General features: G+C 67.7%; 12 protein-coding genes across 12 annotated transcripts; 8 read left to right on the forward strand and 4 right to left on the reverse strand.

Moving 5' to 3' along the window:
• The first annotated feature begins 4,301 nt into the window (after window positions 1–4,301).
• On the forward strand, window positions 4,302–5,292 carry MICPUCDRAFT_37404 (histone H3). Its single transcript, XM_003057514.1, has 2 exons — window positions 4,302–4,468; window positions 4,822–5,292. The coding sequence occupies exons 1-2, from the start codon at window positions 4,311–4,313 to the stop codon at window positions 5,072–5,074; spliced, it is 411 nt and encodes a 136-aa protein (XP_003057560.1). The 5' UTR covers window positions 4,302–4,310; the 3' UTR covers window positions 5,075–5,292.
• A 163-nt stretch (window positions 5,293–5,455) lies between these two features.
• On the forward strand, window positions 5,456–5,995 carry MICPUCDRAFT_56878 (uncharacterized protein; the record flags this gene model as incomplete). Its single annotated transcript, XM_003057515.1, has 1 exon — window positions 5,456–5,995. One exon carries the CDS (start codon window positions 5,456–5,458, stop codon window positions 5,993–5,995), a length of 540 nt encoding a protein of 179 aa, XP_003057561.1.
• A 355-nt stretch (window positions 5,996–6,350) lies between these two features.
• MICPUCDRAFT_15891 (uncharacterized protein) lies at window positions 6,351–6,641 on the reverse strand (the record flags this gene model as incomplete). Its single annotated transcript, XM_003057901.1, has 1 exon — window positions 6,351–6,641. One exon carries the CDS (start codon window positions 6,639–6,641, stop codon window positions 6,351–6,353), a length of 291 nt encoding a protein of 96 aa, XP_003057947.1.
• Window positions 6,642–7,361: 720 nt separating this feature from the next.
• On the forward strand, window positions 7,362–8,039 carry MICPUCDRAFT_8305 (uncharacterized protein; the record flags this gene model as incomplete). Its single annotated transcript, XM_003057516.1, has 3 exons — window positions 7,362–7,424; window positions 7,500–7,849; window positions 7,943–8,039. Coding segments are annotated over 3 exons (510 nt in total), but the record flags the coding sequence as incomplete, so codon positions are not given.
• A 564-nt stretch (window positions 8,040–8,603) lies between these two features.
• On the forward strand, window positions 8,604–10,336 carry MICPUCDRAFT_32717 (metal ion transporter family; the record flags this gene model as incomplete). Its single annotated transcript, XM_003057517.1, has 2 exons — window positions 8,604–9,065; window positions 9,220–10,336. The coding sequence occupies 2 exons, from the start codon at window positions 8,604–8,606 to the stop codon at window positions 10,267–10,269; spliced, it is 1,512 nt and encodes a 503-aa protein (XP_003057563.1). The 3' UTR covers window positions 10,270–10,336.
• A 212-nt stretch (window positions 10,337–10,548) lies between these two features.
• MICPUCDRAFT_49533 (uncharacterized protein) lies at window positions 10,549–11,625 on the forward strand. The gene has a single exon (XM_003057518.1). The coding sequence runs from the start codon at window positions 10,631–10,633 to the stop codon at window positions 11,528–11,530; it is 900 nt and encodes a 299-aa protein (XP_003057564.1). The 5' UTR covers window positions 10,549–10,630; the 3' UTR covers window positions 11,531–11,625.
• Window positions 11,626–11,648: 23 nt separating this feature from the next.
• Window positions 11,649–12,728, reverse strand: MICPUCDRAFT_56883 (uncharacterized protein; the record flags this gene model as incomplete). Its single annotated transcript, XM_003057902.1, has 1 exon — window positions 11,649–12,728. One exon carries the CDS (start codon window positions 12,726–12,728, stop codon window positions 11,649–11,651), a length of 1,080 nt encoding a protein of 359 aa, XP_003057948.1.
• Window positions 12,729–13,050: 322 nt separating this feature from the next.
• Window positions 13,051–13,956, forward strand: MICPUCDRAFT_56884 (uncharacterized protein; the record flags this gene model as incomplete). Its single annotated transcript, XM_003057519.1, has 1 exon — window positions 13,051–13,956. The coding sequence occupies one exon, from the start codon at window positions 13,051–13,053 to the stop codon at window positions 13,954–13,956; it is 906 nt and encodes a 301-aa protein (XP_003057565.1).
• Window positions 13,957–14,232: 276 nt separating this feature from the next.
• On the reverse strand, window positions 14,233–15,408 carry MICPUCDRAFT_3352 (uncharacterized protein; the record flags this gene model as incomplete). The annotated part of the gene is made up of 1 exon (XM_003057903.1): window positions 14,233–15,408. A coding segment is annotated over one exon (1,176 nt), but the record flags the coding sequence as incomplete, so codon positions are not given.
• Window positions 15,409–16,656: 1,248 nt separating this feature from the next.
• On the forward strand, window positions 16,657–17,523 carry MICPUCDRAFT_4757 (Drug/Metabolite transporter superfamily; the record flags this gene model as incomplete). The annotated part of the gene is made up of 1 exon (XM_003057520.1): window positions 16,657–17,523. A coding segment is annotated over one exon (867 nt), but the record flags the coding sequence as incomplete, so codon positions are not given.
• Window positions 17,524–17,722: 199 nt separating this feature from the next.
• MICPUCDRAFT_32727 (uncharacterized protein) lies at window positions 17,723–20,406 on the reverse strand (the record flags this gene model as incomplete). Its single annotated transcript, XM_003057904.1, has 7 exons — window positions 20,204–20,406; window positions 19,778–20,016; window positions 19,373–19,627; window positions 19,127–19,330; window positions 18,594–18,949; window positions 18,359–18,488; window positions 17,723–18,133 (listed from the first exon to the last, which is right to left on the reverse strand). Exons 2-7 carry the CDS (start codon window positions 19,922–19,924, stop codon window positions 17,723–17,725), a joined length of 1,503 nt encoding a protein of 500 aa, XP_003057950.1. The 5' UTR covers window positions 19,925–20,016; window positions 20,204–20,406.
• Window positions 20,407–20,677: 271 nt separating this feature from the next.
• On the forward strand, window positions 20,678–23,435 carry MICPUCDRAFT_26101 (ATP-binding cassette superfamily). The gene is made up of 2 exons (XM_003057521.1): window positions 20,678–20,973; window positions 21,213–23,435. Exons 1-2 carry the CDS (start codon window positions 20,722–20,724, stop codon window positions 22,644–22,646), a joined length of 1,686 nt encoding a protein of 561 aa, XP_003057567.1. The 5' UTR covers window positions 20,678–20,721; the 3' UTR covers window positions 22,647–23,435.
• The last annotated feature ends 39 nt before the right edge of the window (window positions 23,436–23,474 follow it).

Consider the following 23,474-nt stretch of genomic DNA (forward strand, 5'->3'; position numbering starts at 1 on the left):
CGCGGAGAGCTCGGCCGCGCACTGCTCGAGCGCCGCGACGCGTTTGGCCGCGATGTTTTCCATCAACATGAGCCGCGCGGAAAACGCGCACGCGGCGACAATCTCCGCGGCGGCGTTCAACCCGCCGACGTTCGACGGCGTCGCCGCCGCGGGTCCCGTCGCGGCGTCCGACCGCTCCTGCCGCTGCTGCTTCGCGGGCGTCCCGCTGAGGTACTCTCGCCACGCGTCGCCGCTCGCGGAGGCGTCGCCGGCGTCGACGCGATCCTCCGGGCCGTCGCGCAGCCGCGTCAACGCCGCGTGAATCGCCGTGTTGCACTCGCGTATCCGAAGCACGATCGCCGCCTTTTTCGGCTCGAGCGTCGACGGGCTCGCGACGGCGGAGGGGTCCGCTTTGAAGGCGGCGGGTTTCGATTTCGCCGCCGCCGCCGCGCCGCGACGCGGGCGCTTCGGCGCGGGTTCCTCCGCGGGCGCGTCGGTCGGCGGCTTCTCCTCCTCCGGAGGCTTCGGCTTCTCGTCGCCCGCCGCCGCGTCGTGCGCCCCCGCCGCCGCGTTCAGCCGCGCGAGCTGCTCGACGAGCACGCGCTTCGCGAGAAGGAGACCCTCCGCGACGTCCGCGGCGAACGCGCGCTCCTGGACCCACTCCGCGACGCGCGCGGCGGACGCGCTCGTCGGCGGGTTCGCCTCGGACCCCGCGTCCAAGCTCGCGCGCGCGGCGGCGGCGGCGTCGGCGACGGCGGCGCGCGTCTTCGGCGCGTCGAGGAAGTCGTCGTCGTCGTCGACGTCGACCCATCGGAGATCGACCTCGCCTCGGATGACCGCGGCGGCGTACGCGGCGGCGGCGGACGCCACCGCGGCGGCGGCGGCTTTCGCCGCCACCGTGGCTTCGGCGAGCGATCGTCCGTCGGGCGCGCCGTCGTCGACCCCGACCCCGACCCCCCCGCCGCGCGGCGTCGCGGCGGCGGCGTCTTCGTCGTCGTCGTCTTCTCCCTCGCCCGCCTCCTCCCCCTCGTCCTCCTCCTCCTCCTCGTCCTCGAGCCGCGGCAGCCCAGCCATGTGAATATCTCGGACCAAGTCCACGCCGAGGTCCGCGAGCTCGAACTGCACGAGGCACTGCCTCCCTTGCACGGTGAGGACGGTGCCGGTGAAGACGTCGAGGACGCGCGGGTGACGCGCGAGGACGCGGTCGCCGACCATGATGAGCGGCGGCGCTTCTTCGGTGGGGATGTCGATCAGGTCGACCCACTCGCCGTCGTCGTCGCCGTCGCCGTCGCCGTCGCCGTCGCCGTCGCCGTCGCCGTCGCCGTCGCCGTCGCCGTCGTTTTTGTCCTCCTCGTCGCCGACGTCGTCGAACGCGTCGTTCTCCTTCTTCACCTCCGGGGTCTCGGCGGCGGCGGCGGCGGCGGCGGCGGCGGCGGCGGCGGCCGCGGCGGCTTGCTTCTTCTCCTTGGCTTTCGTCGACGCCGGCGTGCCTCCTCCCGCGTTCTCCTTTTTCTCCTTCTTCGGCGTCGTCGTCGTCGAGTCCGGCGCGACGCCGCCGAGCGACGGCGGCGGCGCGTTTTTAATCGCCTCGATCGTCATCAGCCTGTGCTTCTCGCGCACGCTCGCGCGCCAAGTCTCGAGCGAGACGCGTTCGCTTCGAAGGAACCCCAAACTCAACCGCCGCGGCGTCCCCATCGCCGCGCGCACGCGCTTCCACTCCTTCCTCGGGAACTTCTCGACGTGGCCAAGCCCGCAATGCTCAATAAACGGCCTCAACCCGAGCGCGGCGCCCTTCTCGAACCACGCGCGGTCCATGGACGAGTAAAAGTGCTCGGCGAGAAACCACCGCCTGCGCGCTGCGGACGGCGCGCCGCGGTACACGCCCGCGATGGACCCGAACAGCGGCCCGCCCCCCGTGGACGCGGTCCAGTCCCCGACGCCGCCGACGACGTCGCCCAACCCCGTCAGCGTCCCGACGTGCTTCGGGCCGACCGCGCCGAGGAGGTCCAACGCCTCGGCGCCGCTCATCGCTTTTTGTCCGGGCGCCGCCGCGTGCGTCCACGCCTCGGCAGCATTAGTCTCTCCGCCCTCGCCGCCGTCCAAGCCCGCGCCGTCGCCGCCCTCGCCCTCGCCCTCGCCCCCGCCCCCGTCAATCTTCTTCTTCTTCTTCTCATTCGCGGAGAGCGGCGTCCGCAGCCGCACGGGCGGCGACGCCTTCATCGCGTTCCGTCGGCTCCCCCCCGGGGTGTTGCCCTGCTTCCCCGCCATCCCCCCGAGCGGCTCTAAAAACTCCAAAGACCCGCCGTACCTCGCCGCGCCCGGGACGAGCGGCGCTGGCGACGCCCGTCCTCGCGCGCTTCCGCCCGCGCCCCCTCTCCCCGTTCCGCCCGGGGACGACGGCACGGACGGCGGCGCCCTCGGCGGCTTCCCTCCTCTCGGCGTCGCGCCGCCGCCGCCGCCCTTGTCCGGCTTCCGCGACTTCCCCCGCGCCGGCTTCACGACCCGATCCTGCTCCTGCGACGCGTCCGCGAGCATGAAGAGCCCGTCCAGCGCGCCGAGCGCGTCTTCGTCGCCGTCGAGGCCAACCTGCTGGGAGAGTTTCGCCGCGGGGGACCCGGGCGGGAACAAGACGCGCCCTCCGGGGCTCGACCCGGGCTTCTTCTTCGTCGCCCTCGCGGGCGACGCCGAGGGAGACGCGAACGCGGCGTGAGAGGACACCCCCCCCGGCTCGCCGTCGTCGTCGTCTTCGCCGGACATCGCGCCGATGCCCGCGGCCTTCTTCGCCGGGGACATCAGGACGAGCGCGGACGCGCCCATCTCGAGGACGTCGATCTCGAGCCGGTCTTCGCGGCTGTGCGGCTTGCGAGGCGTGCGGCGTCCTTTCGCCGCCGCGCCGGCCCCCACCCTCGGCGACATCGGCGGCTTCCCTAGCCCCGCGCCGCCCGCTCCACCGCCGCCGCGAATCGCTTGTTGGCTCGTCGACGGCGACGCGCGGCCCTGACCCTGGCTCTGGCTCTGGCTCTGGCTCCGGCTCCGGCTCTGGCTCTGGCTCGCCGCAAGCCGCGCCCTCCGTTCGAAGTCGTTGTAGTAGTCCGTCACCGCGGCGGACAGCGCGACCGCGCTGATCGACTCGACCGCCGACAGGAGCGTCTTGTTCTGGTTGTAGAGCGCCTCGCACATCGCCGGCGTGCGGTTCGTTATCCCCGCCGCGACGTCTTTCCAGTCGGCGTCGGCGCTCGTCCCGCCGCGCGTCTTGAACCGTTCGAAAAAGAGCGCGCACTCGTCTTCGCTCCATCGCGGGCCGAGCGGGCTGGCGGCGACGGCGGCGCCTCTCTTCTTCTGCTCGTCGGTCGAGGTGGCGGGTGGGCGCGGGAGAGGAGGTGAGAAGACGACGGACGACGCGGCGATCGATCGACGGGGCGGGGCGAAGAAGAAGGACGGGAAGGGAAGAAAACGAACGAAAACGCGCTCGCTTTCCAGCTTCTTCGCCCGACGACGCTGCGGACGGAGCGATAACAGGTATGAAATTGTCGAGACGATTGCGCGGCGACGACGCCGGGAAGCGACGGGCGTCGCACCTCGCTCGCGCCCGTTCTCGCGCCGCGCGACGTCGTCGGTTCGTCCTCTTCCTTCTCCAGGTATCTCGCCGGCTTCGCCACCTGCCGCGACCTCGACCGGCGCTCGGGCGCGTCCGATGGCGCGGCGCTCATCGTCCGGACTTTCGCTGTGGTTTAAAATTTAGGAAAAACCCCGCGTCGCGCGTCGGCCCGGCGACGCGCGATTGCGACGACGCGACGACGCGAAGGCGCCTCGCGGCGACGACGACCTCTTCCCGCGACCCCTCCGCGCGTATCGCGGGCCGCGCCGCGCGTCGAGGCGCGTCGAGACGTCGCCGCGCGACCGCGAATCTCGCGTCGATTATACGCGAGACGCTCCTACGTCAGGCTAGGTCACGACGCGACCGCTCGCTTTCGGCGAGCGATGGATGGACGCGGCGTTTGTTCCTTCCGCGTCCCGCCTCTTCGCCCGCGCCTCGCGGCGCCTCCGCGCTCGCGACCGCCTCCGCGCGACGACGCGATCGTCCGCTCGCGAGACCTCCCTCTCGACGCGCGACGCTCGCGCTCGAGTGACGCGCGGAGACTCAGATGCCGGCAGCGTGTTTGGTCGGCTTCCCAGGTGCGCGACGACGGCTGCATCGAATAATTTCGTATTCGTATCCGCGCAGGGCAGCTCGGCAGCCCTCCCGGAGCGCGCTGCGCGCTAATCGATTCGGAGTGTATTTTTCCCCGCTGGACGCCTCTCGCGGAGTTCACACCGCAGCGCGCTCCACCATGGCTCGTACGAAGCAGACCGCGCGCAAGTCGACCGGGGGCAAGGCGCCCCGGAAGCAGCTCGCGACGAAGGCGGCGAGGAAGTCCGCGCCGACGACCGGCGGCGTGAAGAAGCCGCACCGCTACCGCCCGGGCACGGTCGCGCTCCGCGAGATCAGGTGCGCATTATTCGCTCTATCGCGGGGGTTGGGTTGGTTTCGGCGTTGACGCGGGCGCGCGGATCTCGCGTCCCGACGCCGTCGTCGGCGCGGACGTCGCGAGACGCGCGCGGGTTCGTCTCGAGAAGGCGTCGCGCGGGACGGTTCGCGGCTTTAGCGGCGCGAACCGCGCGCGCATCGCGCGTCGACGCGCGTTCTCCGCGCCGCGGCGTCCCCGCATTTTCCGCGTTGTTCACGGGAGGGTCCTTTCGCGCCGGGCGGTCTCGGGGTTTTTTTTTCCATCCAGTCCCAGTCTCGCGGCCCGAGCGGAGATCTGACCTTCCGCGCTCTTCGCGCCCTCCCCCATCCCACAGGAAGTACCAAAAGTCCACGGAGCTGCTCATCCGCAAGCTCCCGTTCCAAAGGCTCGTCCGCGAGATCGCCCAGGACTTCAAGACGGACCTTCGGTTCCAGTCCCACGCGATTCTCGCGCTCCAGGAGGCGTCCGAGGCGTACCTCGTCGGCCTCTTCGAGGACACGAACCTGTGCGCGATCCACGCCAAGCGCGTCACGATCATGCCGAAGGACATTCAGCTCGCGAGGCGCATCCGCGGCGAGCGCGCATAAGATGACGAAGAAGAAGTAACAGACGTTCGCCGAGCGTTTTGTTCGAGTCGTTGGAGCGTCGCCGCCGAGGAGATGAAAAAAAAGAAAACGTCCTCGGCGGCGCGACGGGCTCGTTGTACGTAAACCCTGCACTCACTCGCGCGAATAGCGCCGCTCGCGCGTCGTCGTCGTCGCGACGGCGACGTGCGCTGTAAAGAAAAAATTAAAATACGCAGAAAGAAGAGAACCATCGCCGCCGCGCCGTCGCCGAACCAAACGCCTCTCTCTCCACGTCCCGTGAAAAAGCCAAACTCCCGCAGTCGCCCTCTTCCGTCCTTCGTCGCTTCTCCGTCGCTCCACTCCCCTCCGCCGCCCTCTCCGCATCGGCGACCGAACCCGCGCATGCCGACGCTCTTCGAGACGTCGTTCCCGAAGTCGGTCACGTCGCGACCGACGGGCCTCACCAAGACCGCGGTCGCGTCCGTCGCGCTCGCGCTCGAGCTCGCGACGCGCGCGTATCGCTCGTCGCGACCTCTTCTCCACGCGGCGATATCGCTGCCCGCGATAGCGACCGCGCTCGGGGCGGTGACGGCGATCCGTAGCGTCATCGTCGCGCACGCGGTGATGTGCTCGTGGCTGCTAACCGCGTTTCAAGTCACGCTCCTCGCGATGCACGTCTGCGGCGTCGCGTTGGAGCGCTACGACGTGCGTCTCGGTCGACGCGTCGCCGCGCCGCGTTTCGTTTCTCGTTTCCGAACCCTCCCTCTGTTTTTCTTCGCCGCGGCTGTGACAGCTGTGTCCCGGGTATTCTCTTCTCCCGCGCAGGTCAACCCCGCGGGCAGGTGGATCTTGAAGCTCGAGGCCGAGGCGTGGGAGGAGATCTCGTTCGCGCAAGACAAGAGCTGGTCGTACCTCTTCGCGGAGAGCCCGGTGTGGTCCTGAGCGAAGACGACGACGACGACGACGACGACGACGACGACGACGCGGCGAAAAAGGCGACGACGACGCCGCCGCGGCAACGCGGCCGGGGTAGCAAGACGAAGACGCGGGTCATCGCTCGGAGCCGCGGCGGCGACGACGACGACGGGGAGTCCGGGAACGTCGCGCGGATGGACCTCGCGGATCGGTTCGCGGAGCGGCGCGACGACTGATGAGAGCGTTCGAACGCCGACGCGCGCGCGCTTTCTTTCGCTTCTAACTGAAAGAGAGATACCTTACGCCGCCGCCCGGCGGGTCGCTCCGCTCCAGGGTCGCCCCGAAGGATCTATCGCCTCCTCTCTCGTCCTCCCCGCGCGTGCTAATGCGCGATCGATTTCAACGGCGGCGCTTTAATCTGCGAGTAGTCTAAGTTCGCGTCCATCTCGTCGTCTATCTCGCCGATGACGGCGATGTTATCGCCGCGGATGATGTACAGCCCGAGCGGCGCCTCCTCCACGCCCGAGCTCGCGCTGTACACGCGCTCGAAGCACTCGTCCAGGATGAGGTTCGTCGTCTGATCGAACCCTCGCAGCACGCCGACGATGTTCCGCCCGTCGCTGGTGATGACGCTGATGAGCGTGTCCACGAGCTCCGTGAGCTCCTTCGCCATGACGCGCGCGCGCCGTTCAAACGCGACGAACGCCTCGCAGCAACCCTACTTACCGCTCTCGCGTCGAATCTGATCCGAAGACGACGACGCCTCCTCGCGCGTCCAGCGTCCGAGCCGACGTCCCTGGAGTCGCGCGCGGACGTTGGCGCGCGCGGAGTGACGCGCGACGATCGAGTCGCGGACGCGCTCGCGTCCGTCGCGCCCCGGGGAGTGCGGCGACGTCGGGGCGATGTTCATCCTGAAGAAGTGATGATGGCACCGCGACAGGACCGGCGACGAAACTGATGATGAGGCGCCGCATCCTCTCGTTTCCATCGCCCGGCGCGACGCCGCGGCCGTCACACCGTCGACGCGCGCTCGATGTCGTCCGCCGCGGCGCTCGGCGCCCTCGCGCCGCCGCGCGGCGCGCCTCGTGTCCTCGGCGTCGCCCGAGACCGTCGAGGATCGCGCCGCGCCGTCGCCGCGCGCGCGTCCTCGTCCGACGCGTCGTCGTCGTCGTCGTCGTCGACGACGCGATCATCATCGCCGACCGCGCCATCACCCGGGACGCCGCGCGTCGCGACATCGCGACGCGACGTCCTCGCGCTCGCCGCGACCGCGCTCCTCGCGTCGAAAACCCTCGTCGCGCCGTCGTCCTCGACGGCGTCGGTCACGGCGTCGTCCGCGTTCGTCGACACCCCCGAGATCCGCGCGGCTCTCCGCGAGGCGCTCGTCGCGAACGTCGTCAAGACGAAAGCGCCCGCGGTCCTCCGGCTCGTGTTCCACGACGCCGGCACCTACCGCGTCGCCTCGAACGACGGCGGGATGAACGGCAGCGTGAAGTACGAGCTGTCGCGACCGGAGAGCTTCGGCCTGAAGCGCGGCCTCGGACCAGTTCTCGCGACGATGGACGCGTTGCGAGACACGCCCGCGGCGGCGGCGTCGCTCGCGGACGTGATCGCCGCCGCGGGCGCGTACGCGGTCGAGCTGACCGGCGGGCCGATCATTCGCGTCCGGCTCGGTCGCGTCGACGCGGTGAGCGCGGACCCCGAGAACCGGATGCCCGCGGATACGCTGACCGGGGAGGAGCAGCGCGCGCACTTCGTGCGCGCGGGGTTCTCGACGAGAGAGATGGTCGCAATCGCGGGCGCGCACACGATCGGCGGGAAAGGGTTCGGCGAGCCGTACGTCTTCGATAACGAGTACTACAAGACGCTGCTCGCGCGGCCGTGGGCAGACGCGACGAAGAGTAAGGAGGAGCTGGACATGGCGTCGCACATCGGGTTGACGTCGGACAAGAACCTCGCGACGGACGAGCCGAGTCTGGAGTACGTGCGGAAATACGCGGAGGACCAGGGGTTGTTCTTCGAGGACTTCGGCGCGGCGTATCTCAAGCTCACGGAGCAAGGGGCGACGTGGAGGTGACGGGGGGGGGGGGGGGTGCCAAGGGGCTAGCGAGCGTTATCGTTATATTATTAACGAGCGACGGAGCGAAGCGAGAGGCGCGAGGTAGACCCGTTCGCGCAACCGGTGAACTTGACTTTCCGGCGCGCTGCGATCGTCGTCAGCTGACGCGTTCGACGAGACTCGCGCTCGCGCGCCGACGAACGGCACACGCCCCCAGCTACCGGCCATTCGCGCTCGCGCGGACCACCCTCGTCGCGGCCGCCCTCGCGTCGCCTCGCGGCCTCCCATCTCGCCGCGTGTCGCCGCGCGCGAGACGGCGTCGCGACCGGCGCGATGCCCCGAGGCGCGCCGCTGTTCGACGACGTCGCCGGCGTCCACGGCACGACGGCGGCGTTCGAGAAGGTGGCGAACGCGGAGGATGGCGACCTCGAGATGAGCGACGGCGCGATTCGCGCGCGCGCGGCGTCCGCGTCCGTGGCGTCGCCGTCGTCGGGAATAAGCGGGAGGAGCGACGACGCGGGGATGGGGGGGAAGACGTCGACGTCGAGTTCTCGCGCCGAGGTGCACGTCGACGGGATGGGTGACGACGACGACGACGAGACATTCTCGTGGCGAAAGTTCGCCAAGTTCCTCGGTCCCGGGTTCCTGATGTGCATCGGATACGTCGACCCGGGGAACTTCGAGAGCGACCTCCAGGCGGGTTGCCTCTTCGGGTACTCCCTCCTGTGGGTCATCCTGTGGGCGACCGCGTGCGGGCTGTTCATACAAGCCCTCGCGGTCAGGTTAGCGCTCGCCACCGGGTGGCATCTCTCTCGCGTGATGCGCGACGAGTACTCGAATCCGGCGCGGTACGCGTTGTGGTTCATCACCGAGCTCGCGATCGTCGCGAGCGACGTCCCGGAGGTGATCGGCACCGCGCTCGCGCTGAAACTGTTGTTCGGGATTCCGACCGTGATCGGCGTCGCGATCACGTCCGCGAGCACGCTGGTGTTTCTGCTGTTGCAGCAGCTCGGCGTGCGAAAGCTGGAAGCGTTCATGGTGCGTTCATGACGGCGTTCGCGGTCCCCGCCGCTCGCGCCCCGACCCGACGCGTCATCGAATCGTCTACCACGCACAGTACACATACTCACCGCCCACCGATCGCTAACCCACGCGTACGTGTCATCAATCGAATCGATCGCCACTCGCGCAGGGCTCGCTCGTGGGCGTCATCGCGGTTTGCTTCGTCGCGGAGATGGGCCTCCTCGGCGGCGGCGACGGCGAAGAGGTGATGGAAGGCGTCGTCGTCCCCCGGATACGCGACGGGAACGCGCTGTTCATCGCCATCTCGCTCCTCGGCGCGGTCGTGATGCCGCACAACTTGTTTCTGCACTCCGCGCTCGTGCTCTCGCGTCGGTTCCGAATGGGCGAGAAGCCGCTGCGGACGGCGTTGAAGTACAACGTGCTGGAGTCGGCGTGCGCGCTCGCGGTGACGCTCGTGATCAACTTCGCCGTCGTCATCGTCGCCGCGCAGACGATCGACGACCCGAGCATCTCCGACGAGCGCCGACAGGAGATCATCGACCGACCGCTGCAGAACGCGCCGGACATGCTCAAGCACGCGCTGGGGAGCTCGGCGAAGATTTTATTCGCCGTGGCGCTGCTCGCGTCCGGGCAGAGCAGCACCATCACGGGGACGTACGCGGGACAGTTCGTCATGGAGGGTTTCCTCGAGCTGAAGATAAACCCGGTGCTGCGCGCGTTCCTGACGCGCAGCGCGGCGATCATTCCGTCGCTGCTCGTGTGCATCATCGCCGGGGACGAGCACGCGGAGACGCTCATCGTGGTGTCGTCCGTGATCCTGTTCTTCCAGCTGCCGTTCGCGCTCATCCCGCTCGTGAAATTTTGCGCGGCGGAAAACGTCATGGGCGCGATGCGGATATCGAACCGCCTCGCGATCTTCACGCGCGTCCTCGCGTTCGTGATCGTCCTCGCGAACATGACCTTAGTCGTCCAAAGCATCCACGCGAGCGGGTTGGTGAACGCGAGCGTCGGCGGCGTGTTCTTGGGCGTCTTCGTCGCGCTCAGTTCGCTGGCGTATTGCGCGTCTTTGCTCGCGTTGTCGCTTCGGCCGGTGATGCAGAACCTCACGCCCATGGTCGCGAAGCGGCTGCAAGCGACGGAGACGCTGGAGTACGAGAGCGAGTACGAGGCGAGAGGGGACGGGGGGGGGAAAGGGCTGCTCGAGGACCTCGAGTATTAGACGAGTTGAGGTGAACGTGCTCTAGTAGAAATAAAACTCGCCCGTTTGGCAAAATAAAAACAGCAGCGTCGATAGTTTCGTGTGAGTACGAGTACGAGGGCTTCCGATGATGAGACCGTGACTCCATACGAAAACGCGCCGTCGGCACCTCGCGTCGAAACGCCCCCGTCGAAACTGGAGGCTCGCATCGCGCCGCGGCGACGCGGACGGCGTTTCCGTTTATCCATCGAACCTTCGCTTCGTCCGCGCGTCCTCCCGCGCTCGCCCGTCACTTCCTCCCGCGCGTCCGTCGCGTCGCGTCGCGTCCGTCTCCGCGCGCGTCTCGACACACTCCGAACGTAACGTAACGTAACGTAACGTCATGGGCGGCCGAGGCAGCAAAGCCGCGGTGATCGACGGCAAAGCGATCGCGGCGGACATCCGCGCCGAGATCAAGGAGGAGGTGGCCAAGCTCAAGGCGGCGCACGGCCGCGTCCCGGGGCTCGCGGTCGTCATCGTCGGCTCGCGACCGGACAGCGCGACGTACGTGCGGATGAAGCGCAAGGCGTGCGACGAGGCTGGGATCCGGTCGTTCCACGAGGAGGTCCCGGAGACCGCGACCGAGGCGGAGGTGCTTAAGATCGTCCAAAGCTTCAACGCCGACCCGGACTGCCACGGCATCCTCGTCCAGCTCCCGCTTCCGAAGCACATGAACGAGGAGAAGATCCTCGCGGCGATCTCCTTGGAGAAGGACGTGGACGGGTTCCACCCGCTGAACATCGGGAAGCTCTCGATGAAGGGCCACGAGCCGCTGTTCATGCCGTGCACGCCGAAGGGCTGCGTCGTGTTGCTCGAGCGAAGCGGCGTGGAGTTGCGAGGGAAGAACGCCGTCGTCGTCGGTCGGTCCAACATCGTCGGGATGCCCGCGGCGCTGATGCTCATGAAGAAAGACTGCACCGTGACCGTGGTGCACTCGCGGACGAAGGACCCGCAGCGGATCGTGCGCGAGGCGGACGTCATCATCGCCGCCGCGGGGTCGGCGCACATGATCAAAAAGAACTGGGTCAAACGCGGCGCGGCGATCATCGACGTCGGGACTAACTCCGTGCCGGACGCGTCGAAGAAGACGGGGTACAGGCTCACCGGGGACGTGGACTTCGAGGAGTGCAGCAAGGTCGCGGGGAAGATCACGCCGGTCCCGGGCGGCGTCGGGCCGATGACGATCGCGATGCTGTTGAGCAACACGCTGGACTCGGGGCGGCGCGCCATCGCGGGCAAGTAGTCTCATTTTTTATCTGTTCCGCCGCCGCCGCCGCGACGAGGCGACTATTCTTTACTGTAGTAGTCTTTAACACGAGCAAGCACACATCGTATTACGAGCGAGACCGCGGTGAAAAGCGCTACTCCGCGGGCGGCGGCGGCGGCGGCGGCGGCACTTCTTTCGCCTTCAACCTCGCCTCGAGCATCGCCGCGCCCTTCGCCGCGCGCTCCCGTTTCCTCTCCCGCTCCTCCTCGGAGAACTCCTCCTCCGCCGCCGCCGCCGCGTCGTCGTCGTCGATCATCACCCCCGTCAGCGACGACGCCCCCGCGTGGCCGTCGCCGCCACCTCCGCTACTTCCGCGTTGTACCCCCCTCCTTTCGCCGAAGAACACGCCGTGCAGCGGGTCCGTCGCCCGCGCGACGAGCGGCTCCAAAAACTCTGGGAACTGCGCGGCGAACGACATCTCTCTTCGGTCGTCGCCGATCTGCACGATCTCGTTCCCGTTCGCGTCGCGTCGCCGCAGCGGCTGGAAGTATCGCAGGTACGCCCACCCGAAGAACGCGCCGTACAAAACGAAGAGGTACAGCCCGATGTGGTGGTGCTCCGCGCCGCTGAAGACGCACAGCGCGGCGGCGCCGGCGCAGTACAGGCCCGGGACGTCCTTGTTTCGAATCTTCAGAACGGCGTACAGCGGGTTCGGCAGAGGCACGCGGTCGAGCGGGAGCTGCTGCCGGACCGCAACCGTCAGCGCGACGAGCACGCCGTGGAACCCGCTGAACTTGGCGAAGATGTAAAACTGCGAGTACGTCGCGACGTACAGCAGGTACATGGTGACGAACGCCGCGCACCCGACGGCGAGGTTGACGAGCACGACGAAGCGCACGAGCTCCTCCGCGCCCCATATCGGCTCCAGGCATCGTCCCAGGTACAGCGTCCCGAGGACGTTGACGACCGCGGAGGCGAGGTACTGCTCGTAGTACCCCGCGGTGAAGACGTTCCAGACGCAGAACGGGATCGTTCGCTCCGGGACGAGCGCGAACGTAGACGCGAGCGACGGCGCGAGGAGGTTCAGGACGTACGTCGCCGCGAGCGTCGCCGCGATGGACTTCGTCGTCGGCGAGGACGTCTGCACGAGCAGGCCGAGCTCGGCTCGCGCGCCCGCGACGACGCGGTCGAACGCGGCGGTCGTCGCGGACGCGGGCGCGGGCGCGGGCGCCATGACTGGCGGGCGTTCTCTCGGGGTGCGCGCGCGCGTCGGTGTGGACTAATGATGGAACAACAACGAGCGGAATCGGAAGGAGAAAAAACCGCCGATCGAATCCGAGAACAACACGCCGTCCGTGACTGCAAGCACATACAAGTGTATTCGTACGCGCCATCCTCGTGACCACGTTCGCCGTGGGAAGCCCGCGCGCACCTCGCCTGTCTGCGGCAAATCTGAAATGACGTGTCACCGCTCACGACCACGAAGGCCGCGAAAAAGCGACGGTCCGAGACGCGCGCGCGCGCACACGACCACGCGCCGCGCGTTCGCCCGCACGATGGCCGCCACGACGATGATGACCTCCTCCGCCGTCTCCGCGCGCGTCGTCGCGAAGACGTCCTCCGCGCGCCTTCGCGGCGCGGCGTCGCCGTTCCTCGGCGTCTCCGCGGCGAAGACGCGATCGGTATCCGCGAAGATGACGACGACGACGACGACGACGACGACGACGCGCGCCGCCGTCGTCGCGTCCGACGAGTCCTCCTCCTCCTCCGCCGCCTCAAACGCCGCCGCGGAGAAGAAGAAGTCCTCCGCGGACTTCGGGCGGATCGCGCTCCTCGCGACGGTCGCGTCCAACCCGATCCTCTTCGCCGCGAACGACGCGATGGCCAAGGGGGGCGAGTTCGGCATCCTCGAAGGCCGCACCGCCGCGCTCGTGCACCCCTTCTTCCTCGGCGGGCTCTGGTTCGCGACCGCGTACGCGGGATACCTCGGCTGGCAGTGGCGCCGCGTGCGAACCACGGGCAATGAGATCGCCGAGCTCAAGGCGTCGCTCCCGTCCGGCGACGACGTCGAGCTCTCCTCCGCGCAGCGCGAGACGAAGGGCAAGATCGACGAGCTGACGACGACGCGCAAGGAGCTCGTCGCGGGCGGCTTCAAGGACAAGCACAACAACGTCGGCTCGCTGCTCCTCGCGTTCGGAACCGCGCTCGCGGTCGAGGGCGGGATGAACACGTACCTCCGCACGGGGAAGCTCTTCCCGGGGCCGCACCTGTACGCGGGGATGGGGATCGTGTGCCTGTGGGCCGCCGCCGCGGGGTTGGTGCCGGAGATGCAACGCGGGAACGAAAAGGCTAGAAACGCGCACATCGCGCTCAACGCCGTGAACCTCGCGCTGTTCACGTGGCAGATCCCGACAGGGCTGGAGATCGTCGGGAAGGTGTTCCAGTTCACGTCCTGGCCGTGAGCGTTCTGAGCGTTCTGAGCGTTCTGAGCGTTCATCGGGAGAGAGAGAGGGTGGGGGATCGATTCGATTCGTTTTGATAAAGACGACCGAGAAGAACTGAAAGCGTTCGTCGTCGTCGTGGCGTCGTCGCGTCGTCGTCGTCGTCGTCGTTCAACACTCGCACATCCTTCGCGCGCCCTCTCTCTTCCCACTCCTAGTACCCCCCCCCCCTCCCTCGCGCGCAAATCGTATCGTCACTTCGTCGCTTCGTCACACGACCACCGCGCCGCCGCCGCGCCGCCCGCGCGAGTACTCCAACACGCTCCCGTACGTCAAATCCGCGACGCCGACGAAGAGCGACTCCCCGTCCGGGGAGAACCCGATCCCGGCCGTCTCCCCGAAGTGATCCAAACTCTGGCGCACCTCGAACCCGGCGTCGACGTCGTACACGTGCACGAAATCCGCGGGCTCCGCCGCCGCGAGGAACCGCCCGTCGCTCGTGAACCGCAACGATCGAATCGCGCCCATCGTGCCGCGCAGCGTGAGCAGCGACCCGCGTCCGAGGCACCGCGCGTCCCACACCTTGGTCGTCGTGTCTTGGTTCCCCGTCGCGAACAGGATCCCGTTCGGGTGCCACGCCGCGGCGAACGAAAAGTCCAGGTGCCCCTCCATCGTCGCGATCCGTCTCCCCGTCGCGACGTCCACGAGCCACGCCTCTTTGCTGTCGCCGACGACCACCGTCGATCGGCCATCCGCCGACGTCGACGCGTAATTCACCGCCCACGGGTACTTGTGCCTCCCGAGACATCGCATCGTGGAGAGGTCGTAAAACCGCGTCATCATGTCGTTGTTGCTGCTCACGAGAATCTCCGCGCCGCTCCGCGCGCCGACGAACTCGATCGCGTTCGTGATCCCGTTGTCGTCCGACGTGATCCTCGCCGCGTCGCTCCGTCCCGACCGTTGGTCCAACACGACGAGCTCCCCCGCGAAGCCTCCCGCGGCGACGACGCCGTCCTTCGACACGCACGTCGTGCTCACCTGTATCCGCGGGAAATCGCCGTGCGTGGACGTCGCGCCCGTCGCCGCGTTCGGCGCGGAGCTCGCGCCGCCGTCCAGGTCGAGCACCACGCTCGCGCGCTTCCGACTCGCGTTCCAGTGCACGATCTTGTTTTCGCTCATGACGTACGCGTCGTGTTTGGACGTCGCCCAGACGAGATTTCTGAGCTGGAAGTGCACGAAGTTGGATCGCACCGCGCGCGTGTTGTGCGCGAACTCGAAGAACGGCGTGCGCTTCGCGCACGCGCGCGTCCTCGCGCACGCGCCGTCGAGCGCGCTCGCGTCGAAGTCCAGGTTGGCGTAGTTTTTGTACTCGGCGACGCGTTTCGCGCGGTACTTTTCTCGCGTGAACTGGAGTCGATCCCACGGGATGCCTTGCACGTCGCGACCCGCGCGCGCCTGCGCCGCGCTCGTGTCGCCGTGCGTCTCGTGGAACGTCGTCAGCGACGTCCCGTCCGTGGCGTAGCGATCGTGCCGCAGGTCCAGGAACGAGGTGCCGTCCTCGTCCTCGTCCTCTTCGCCGTCGTCGGACGCGGACGCGGACGACGGCGGGAATCGGTGACGCGATGCGTCCGCGTCGAACTGAGCGTCGTCGTCCGAGTCGTTTTCGTCGTCGTCCTCCACCTCCTCCGCCTCGGACGCGTCCGCGGCGGGATGACGCGTCGTCGCGTCGGTGTTCGTCGCGGACGGCGGCGCGTGCGGCGCGTCGTCGAGGTCGAGGTCGAGGTCGTCGTCGCCGTCGGAGTCTTCCGCGTCGTCGTCGTCCGGCGGCGGCGCGCGCGCGCCGTCGCGCGCGTCGACGACGAGACGCGCGGCGCCCGTCTGCGTTGGCATCGTCGACGCCGCGACGAAATCGTCCCCGTCACCGGGCGCGCCCTCGCCTTCGTCCATCTCCACGTCGCGCGTCTCCTCCGCGGCGTCGTCGGCGTCCGACACGAACGCGTCCGTCGTCGCCGCGGCCGCCGTCGCCGCGGCCGCGAACCCGCCGCTCGCGCCGCCGTCGCGCGCGCTCGCGCGCGACGACGACGACGCGAGCCCCGAGGACCCAGCATTTCGCGCGGAGCTAACCCTCGTCGCGTGAAGAAACGCGACGTCGTAGGTTTGTTGCTCCGGCGTGTCCGGCTCGAATATCCCGCTGCCGTGGTGCGACCTCAGCCCGGGGGAGGAGACGCGGTGTTCGCCGAGGCACGCGGCCGCCGCGGAGGCGTCCTCCGCGGTCCCCGCGTGGTGCATCGTCGCGCTCATGTGTCGCGCCCGCGCCTCGATTTGTCACCGCGCAGTGGCTCCCTTTACGTCTCAAGTTCCCGGGAAATTTCTTATCGCCACCAGACTTTGGCGGCTTGCGCTCACTTTGCAGATCTCGCTTTCGATTTCACCGTGGAATGCCGTGAAAGACCAGGCGAAGTTGCCGATGAACGTGCGCGCTTTGATCGGTACCAGAACGATCGAAGAGATTTCGTCAGAGTGCGTTTCGCTCGAAGCGAATCCGACGATCGCGTTCAAAGCGCGCGCGCGGGCGGAGGGGCGGCGCGGCGCGACCCACCCACCGATCTCGTCGTCATGACGACGTCCTTCGCGCCGGTCGCGGTCAAGCCCCCGCTCATCGGCCGACTGTCCTTGCCCGGAAGCACGGCCAAGGCGCGCGCGACCGCGGCGGTCGCGGGCTGGTTCTCCGCCACCGTCGTGCTCATCCTGACGAACAAGGTGCTGATGCGAGAGCACTTCCGCCTCCCCGTGTTCCTCACGTTCCTTCACATGCTCGCGTCGAACCTGTGGTGCCACCTCAGCGCGTACATGAGGTGGAGCGCGAAGACGCGGACGCGAAACGCGGAGCAGGCGGGGAAGATCTTCCTCCTGTCGCAGACGCTCGCGCTGTCCGTCGTCCTCGCGGTCGCGTCGTTCAAGTACGTCGAGGTATCGCTCGAGCAAGCGCTCGCGGCGAGCACGCCCGCGTTCACCGCGCTCATGAGCATCGTGATCTTGGGGAAGAGAGAGAAGTGGAGGACGTGGGTTACGCTGATGCCGATCATGGGCGGCGCGACGCTCAGCGCGGGCGGCGAGCCGAGCGTCAGCGTATTCGGCGTGTGCCTCATATTTTCGTCCAACCTCATGCGCGCGACGAAGTCGTGCATGCAGGAGCTCCTGCTGCAAGGCGAAAACGCGATGGACAGCATCAACTTGCTGCGGTACATGTCGTTATACTCCATGGTGACGCTGCTCCCCGCGGCGCTCGTGTTAGAAGGCCCGAATCACATCGCCGAGCGCGTCGCGTTCGTGATCGCCGACGCGTCGCTGTCGAAGGCGCTCTTCGCGAACTGCTGCGGCGCGTTTCTCGTGAACCTCATGCAGTTCATCGTCACCGAGCACGTCGGCGCGCTGTCGATGCAGGTCCTCGGGAACGTGAAGAGCGTCTTCACGAGCGTCGCGAGCGTGTTGATATTCCGCAATGAGGTCACGACGCAGGGCGTCATCGGGTACTCGATCACCACGGCGGGGGCGTACTGGTACGGGATGTCGCGGCACCAGGCTAAGGAGAAAGAGGCGGCGGAGGCGGACGCGGCGGCGACGACGAAGGACGCGGGGGGCGGCGGCGGGGTGGGGGCGAACGAGAGGGGCGAGCCCGCGGCGGGCGATACCCGAGTGTAGCGGCAGAACTACGGTGACTATATGATTCTATGATGCGATACCCGCGCGCGCGTCGATCGACGCGAACCGACTCGCCCCGCCGTCGCTACTCGAAGACTTCTCTGACGTACGCGATCCACTGCTTCGCGAACACGCCGACGACGCCCACCGCGCAGTACGTCGACGTGAGCATCAGGGGCAAAAACTCGAGCGCGTCCTCCCCGAAAACGAGCCGATGACCGACGCTGACGTACAGCTCGAGCGCGGGGAGACCGTAGACGACGTACGCGCGATGCGACGTCGACCGCAGCAGGGTCCACTCTTCGCCGCCGCCGTCGGCGTCGGCGACGCCCTCCGCTCTCGCCTTGTCCTCGACGACGGTCTCGAGGACGCGCCGCGAGACGATCGCGCCGATGAGAAGGACGAGGATCTTGATCGGCCACTCCCGAGGCTGGAACAGCAGCGGCGACAGCGCGTACGACGACGTCGTGGACAGCAGCCAAAACTCCCCCGCTCTCTTGCGAAACGTCTGATGAGGGTCGTTCCGTGCGTGCGAACGTCGGGGTGGAGTTCAAAGGCGTCAGAAGCGGAGTTGAAAGGCGTCGCGGCGTGTCGGGATTGAAAGCGAGGGTTGGGCGGAGAGAAACGCCGGGAGATGAGTCCGTCCTTAAGAAACGACGTTCACCACGCGAACGCGGTCGTATGGGAACCAGTGTGAAATAGAACGCGCCTGAGACGCGACGCCGGCGGAGTCGGCGTCCGCCGCGAGCGCGAGCGCGAGCGGTATCGTCGCCATGAGCGACGCCTTCTCGTGGACGTGCCACCCGAACGTGAACGCGCAGAGGGTCGCGTGCGAGAGCACGCGCAGCGCGCTCGCGTGCGTCGCGTCGTCGTCGTCGGAGTCGCCGCCGCGCGCGCGCGGCTGTACTCGTGATGCACAGCTGTACTCGCGAGAGGCCCTCCCTCTCCTTCTGGACGCTCTCCAGTGCGCCGCGAGCGCCGGCGCCGAAAAGAGCGCCGTCAACGCGAACGTCATACCCGGCGTGATCGTCGGCAACACCGCGTGCGTCTGCGCGCCGGTGCCGCCGTGCCCCGCCATCCCGCCGACGAGGTGCGCTTTCGGCGCGTCCGTCGCGCCGACGCCGAGTTTCCGAGCCGCCGCGGCGAGGCATTTATCCGTAAAGTTGTACAGCGCCCACGCGTTGGGCGCCCAGTACGCGTGCGATAGCCCTCTTCCGAACGGGAACAGCCGCGCGAGCATCGCGGAGAACGTCCCGGAGGCGACGACGGGGCCGAAGGACGCCGCGGTGACGGCGATCGCGACGGCGGCGAACTGCGCGCAACGCGTCGCGGCGAAAGCGAAAGCGAGTCGACGGCGGCGGCGGTTTTTTTTTTCATCGTCGTCGTCGTCGTCTTCGTCGTCTTCTTCTTCTTCCGCCGCTCGCGCGTCGTCCGAGGCGTGAAACGCGAGCAAGTGCGTCGCCATCGCGGGCGCGGCGTACGCGAACACGTGCTTCGCGTGCACGAGCGCGCTGAACAGCGCCGCGGCGAGGACGGGCCGGCGCGCTCTGACCGCCGCGAGCGCGCACGACAGCAATCCGAACAGCGCCCCGTTGTACTGGAAGTGGACGTGGTCCACGAGCAGCAGCCCCGGGTTGAGAAGCACGAGGATCGTCGCGATCGCGCGCTGGCGCTGGCGACCGCGACCGTTCGTCTTCTTCCCGCGACCGTTCGTCTTCTTCCCCGCGGCGGCCACCCACGCGAACGCGCCCGCCGCGAGGAGCGCGTCGCTCGCGATCACGCTGCAACGCATGAACGTCGTCGTCGCCGGCGAATCGTACGGCGCGCTCGACAGCGTCAGCATCCCGGGGTCGACGCGGCGCGCGGCGATGCTCACCAGGCGCGCGAACCATCCGAACAGCGGGGGGTAATCGAGCGTCCACTCCGACGTCGCGTCGACGTACCAACGCGAGACGGGTCGCGAGCAGACGGCGAGCCAGTTTCGGTGCACCTGACGACCACGGAGATGAGATGAGATGGACGGAGGACGAAGGAGGAGCGTCCGCCGGGAAAAGTCCTTAAGGAATGAAGTTCACAACGCGAACGCGGTCGTATGGGGACCAGTGCGCGGGCGGGCGCGGTCGGAGCGCGACGAACGCACCTCGAAGTCGGTGCTCTTGTAGCACGGCACCAGGAGCAGCTTGAGCGACGTGATGAAAAGGAAGGCTCGGACGTACGGCGCGGCGACGCGCGCGCCGGACGCGGCCGGGGAGGCTTCGGAGGCTTCGGGTTCGAGCGCGGGACCCATGTTGGGAGTCGAGTCTCTACGCGCGGTGCCGGCGACGACGCGCGCGGGGCATCAAGGGTCGCGCGGCGTCGGTCGGTCGTCGTCCGAGCTCGCTGATGAGGGCCATTCCATACAAGCGAACGTCGGGGTGGAGTTCAAAGGCGTCAGGTGGAGTTCAAAGGCGTCGAGGGCGGGGATTGAAAGCGAGGGATGAGCGGAGAGAGACGACGGCAAAAGTCCTTAAGGAACGGCGTTCACCACGCGGACGCGGTCGTATGGGAACCAGTGTACAGAACGCACCTGATGAGAGCACCGCCGACGCGTCCGGCGCGGTGGGGAAATACTCTGGGAAGTACTGCTGCAGCCCGTACGCGACCGCCGCGGCGCCGCACAGCGCGACGGTGTACCTGTCGTACCACTTCAGGAATCGCTTCGCCTTGGGGGACTTGGTCTGCTGGTCGACGAACGCCGCGAGTCGCTTCGCCCTCGCCTCGGGGGACTCGGACTTCGGGTCGATCATCGAGAGGAATGGGACGCGCGGGGCGCTGTCGTAGCTTTTACCCCAGTAATTTGCGTACGCGCCAGGGTAAGCGGGTCGCGCGCTTGAAAGCGGTCGTCGGGGTCAACGATCGCTTTTCATCGCTTTCATCGCGCGCCGACCGCTCAATCTCAACCCGACGCAATTTGCGGCTGGCAAATCTCGCGCTCGCTTCGCTCGCTATCCCGAGAGCGGGGGGGGGGTGCCGCGCGTCGTCGGCGCCACTCCATCGCACGCGCGACGCACGTCACGCGCGCCGGCAGCGAACACGGCGTCTTCGATGACTTCCACGTCGCTCTGCGCGGCGGCGAACGCCGCTCGCGTCGGCGCGAAGTCCCGCCGCGCCGGACGCGCGGCGACGCTCTCGTCGCGAGGAATTACCAGCCCGGGCGACGTCGCCGCCTCCGTCTCCGGGCGCGCGCGCGGAGGGAAGCGCGTCGGGTGGCGGCGCGCGGACGCGACCCCGCGCGCGGAGGCGATCTCGGACCCCGCGGGCGTCGTCGAGGAGGAGAAGGACGCGAAGCAGGAGGAGGTTCGTCTCGCGCCGCTCCGCTCGCGTCCCCCCCCCCCGCGGCCGCGGTCGACGTCACCCGTCGCGCGGCGCGGATCTGAGACCCGCCCGCGTCTTCTTCTTCGCTTCTTCGTCGACGCGACGGCGTCCGCCCGCCGTGGACGTCCGTCCATCGCCATCGCGCGACGACGCTCGACTCACGCGTCCCCTCCCTCTTCCCCCCTCCTCCTCTCGCGTCTCCTCCTCCTCCTCCTCCTCAGGTGGACAAGATCCAGCAGATGCTCTCCAAGCCCTACAAGCCCGGGTTCAAGACGGACATCGAGACGGACACGATCCCGAAAGGCCTCAGCGAGGACACCGTCCGAATCATCTCCGCGAAGAAGAACGAGCCGGAGTGGATGCTCGAATTCCGGCTGAAGGCGTTCCGGAAGTGGCTCACGATGGAGGAGCCGGACTGGAGCGACAACCGGTACCCGGACATCGACTACCAGGCGGTGTCCTACTACAGCGCGCCGAAGGTGATGGAGAAGAAGAAGTCCCTCGACGAGGTCGACCCGGAGCTTCTCAAGACGTTCGATAAGCTCGGCATTCCGTTGTCCGAGCAGAAGCGGATGACGAACGTCGCCGTGGACGCGGTGTTCGACTCGGTGTCCATCGCGACTACGTTTCGCGAAGATCTCGCCAAGGTTGGCGTCATCTTTTGCAGCATCTCGGAAGCGATCAGAGAATACCCCGAACTGATCAAACAGCACCTCGGGTCCGTCGTCCCCGTGGGGGATAACTACTTCAGCGCGCTCAACGCCGCGGTGTTCAGCGACGGGTCGTTCTGCTACATCCCCAAGGGTGTCAAGTCCCCGATGGAACTCTCGACGTATTTTCGCATCAACGCGGAGAGCAGCGGGCAGTTTGAACGCACGCTCATCGTCGCCGAGGAGGGGTCGTACGTGTCCTACCTCGAAGGCTGCACCGCGCCCGCGTACGACGAGAACCAGCTCCACGCCGCGGTGGTGGAGATCTCTGCCGCGAAGGACGCGGAGGTGAAGTACAGCACGGTGCAGAACTGGTACGCGGGGAACGAGGACGGCGTCGGCGGCATCTACAACTTTGTGACGAAACGCGGACTGTGCAAGGGGGACAACTCGAAGATCTCGTGGACGCAGGTTGAGACCGGGTCGTCGATCACGTGGAAGTATCCGTCCGTGGTTCTCGCGGGGGATAACAGCGTCGGGGAGTTCTTCTCCGTCGCGCTGACGAACAACAAGCAGCAGGCGGACACCGGGACGAAGATGATTCACGTCGGGAAAAACACGCGGTCGAGGATCGTGAGCAAGGGCATCTCCGCGGGGAAGTCTCGCAACTGCTACCGCGGTCTGGTGCAGGTCTCGCCGAGCGCGGTGGGGGCGAGGAACTACTCGCAGTGCGACAGCATGCTGATCGGGGACAAAGCGGGCGCGAACACGTACCCGTACATCTCCGTGAGAGAGCCGAGCGCGAGGGTGGAGCACGAGGCGTCGACGTCGAAAATCGGCGAAGATCAGCTGTTTTACTTTCAACAGAGAGGGATCGACCCGGAGACCGCGGTGGGGATCATCATAAGCGGGTTCTGCAACGAGGTGTTCAACGAGCTCCCGCTCGAGTTCGCCGCGGAGGTGAACGCGCTCATGAGCCTGAAGCTCGAGGGGAGCGTCGGGTGAGGAGCGCGCGAGCTGAGGGTGAAAAAAAATAAAAGTGCCGGGTCGATGCGATCTCGTTCGTTTAGTGCTTGCTTGTTCTTTAGTACAAGACGTTGTTTACTTCTACTCGTCGTTTATCGCGTGAACGCTTTCAGACAAAAAAAATGCTTGCTTCGCGTGCTCCTCCTCTCAATTTTGCGCCCCCGGCCCGCCCTGTTGCGTCGGCGGGTCGAGCGGCGTCGGCGGCGCGGGCGTGAACGCCGGCGGCGGCGGCGGCGCTTGCGGCTGCTGCTGGGGTGGTGGTGGTTGCTGTTGCTGCTGCTGCTGCTGCTGCTGCTGCTGCTGCTGCTGCTGCTGCTGCTGCTGCTGTTGTTGCTGCTGATGCTGCTCAAAGGACGGCGGCGGCGCCTGCTGCTGCTGCTGCTGCTGCGCCGCCACCGCCACCGCCGGCTGCCCCCCCCCACCCGCGTGCGCGTGCGCGTCCCCGTTGTACGCCGTCGGCGCCATGGACATCACCTCCGGGGCGTACGCCTGCGGCGTCGCGTCCCCGGCGGCGGACATCGAGCTCAGGATGCTATCCGTGGACTTGACTCCCTTGAAGCTCGCGTCGGACTTGGCCTCCTTCATCGCCTTCATGCCCGTCTCGCCGTCCTTGCTCCCGGGATCCTTCTTCCCGCCGTCCTTGTCCTTCTTCCCTTCGCCGCCCAACGACCCGCTGAACCCCGAGAGCGCCGACGCCTCCATCGCCATCATCTTCTCCTTGGCGGCGGCTTTCTTCGCCTCTTTGTCGACGTCCCTGGTTGGGTTTCCGCGGCCGCCCTCGCTCTCGTCCCCGGAGCCCTGCGCGCT

This window comes from Micromonas pusilla (assembly GCF_000151265.4).
Source record: "Micromonas pusilla CCMP1545 genomic scaffold MICPUCscaffold_4, whole genome shotgun sequence".
NCBI lineage: Eukaryota > Viridiplantae > Chlorophyta > Mamiellophyceae > Mamiellales > Mamiellaceae > Micromonas > Micromonas pusilla.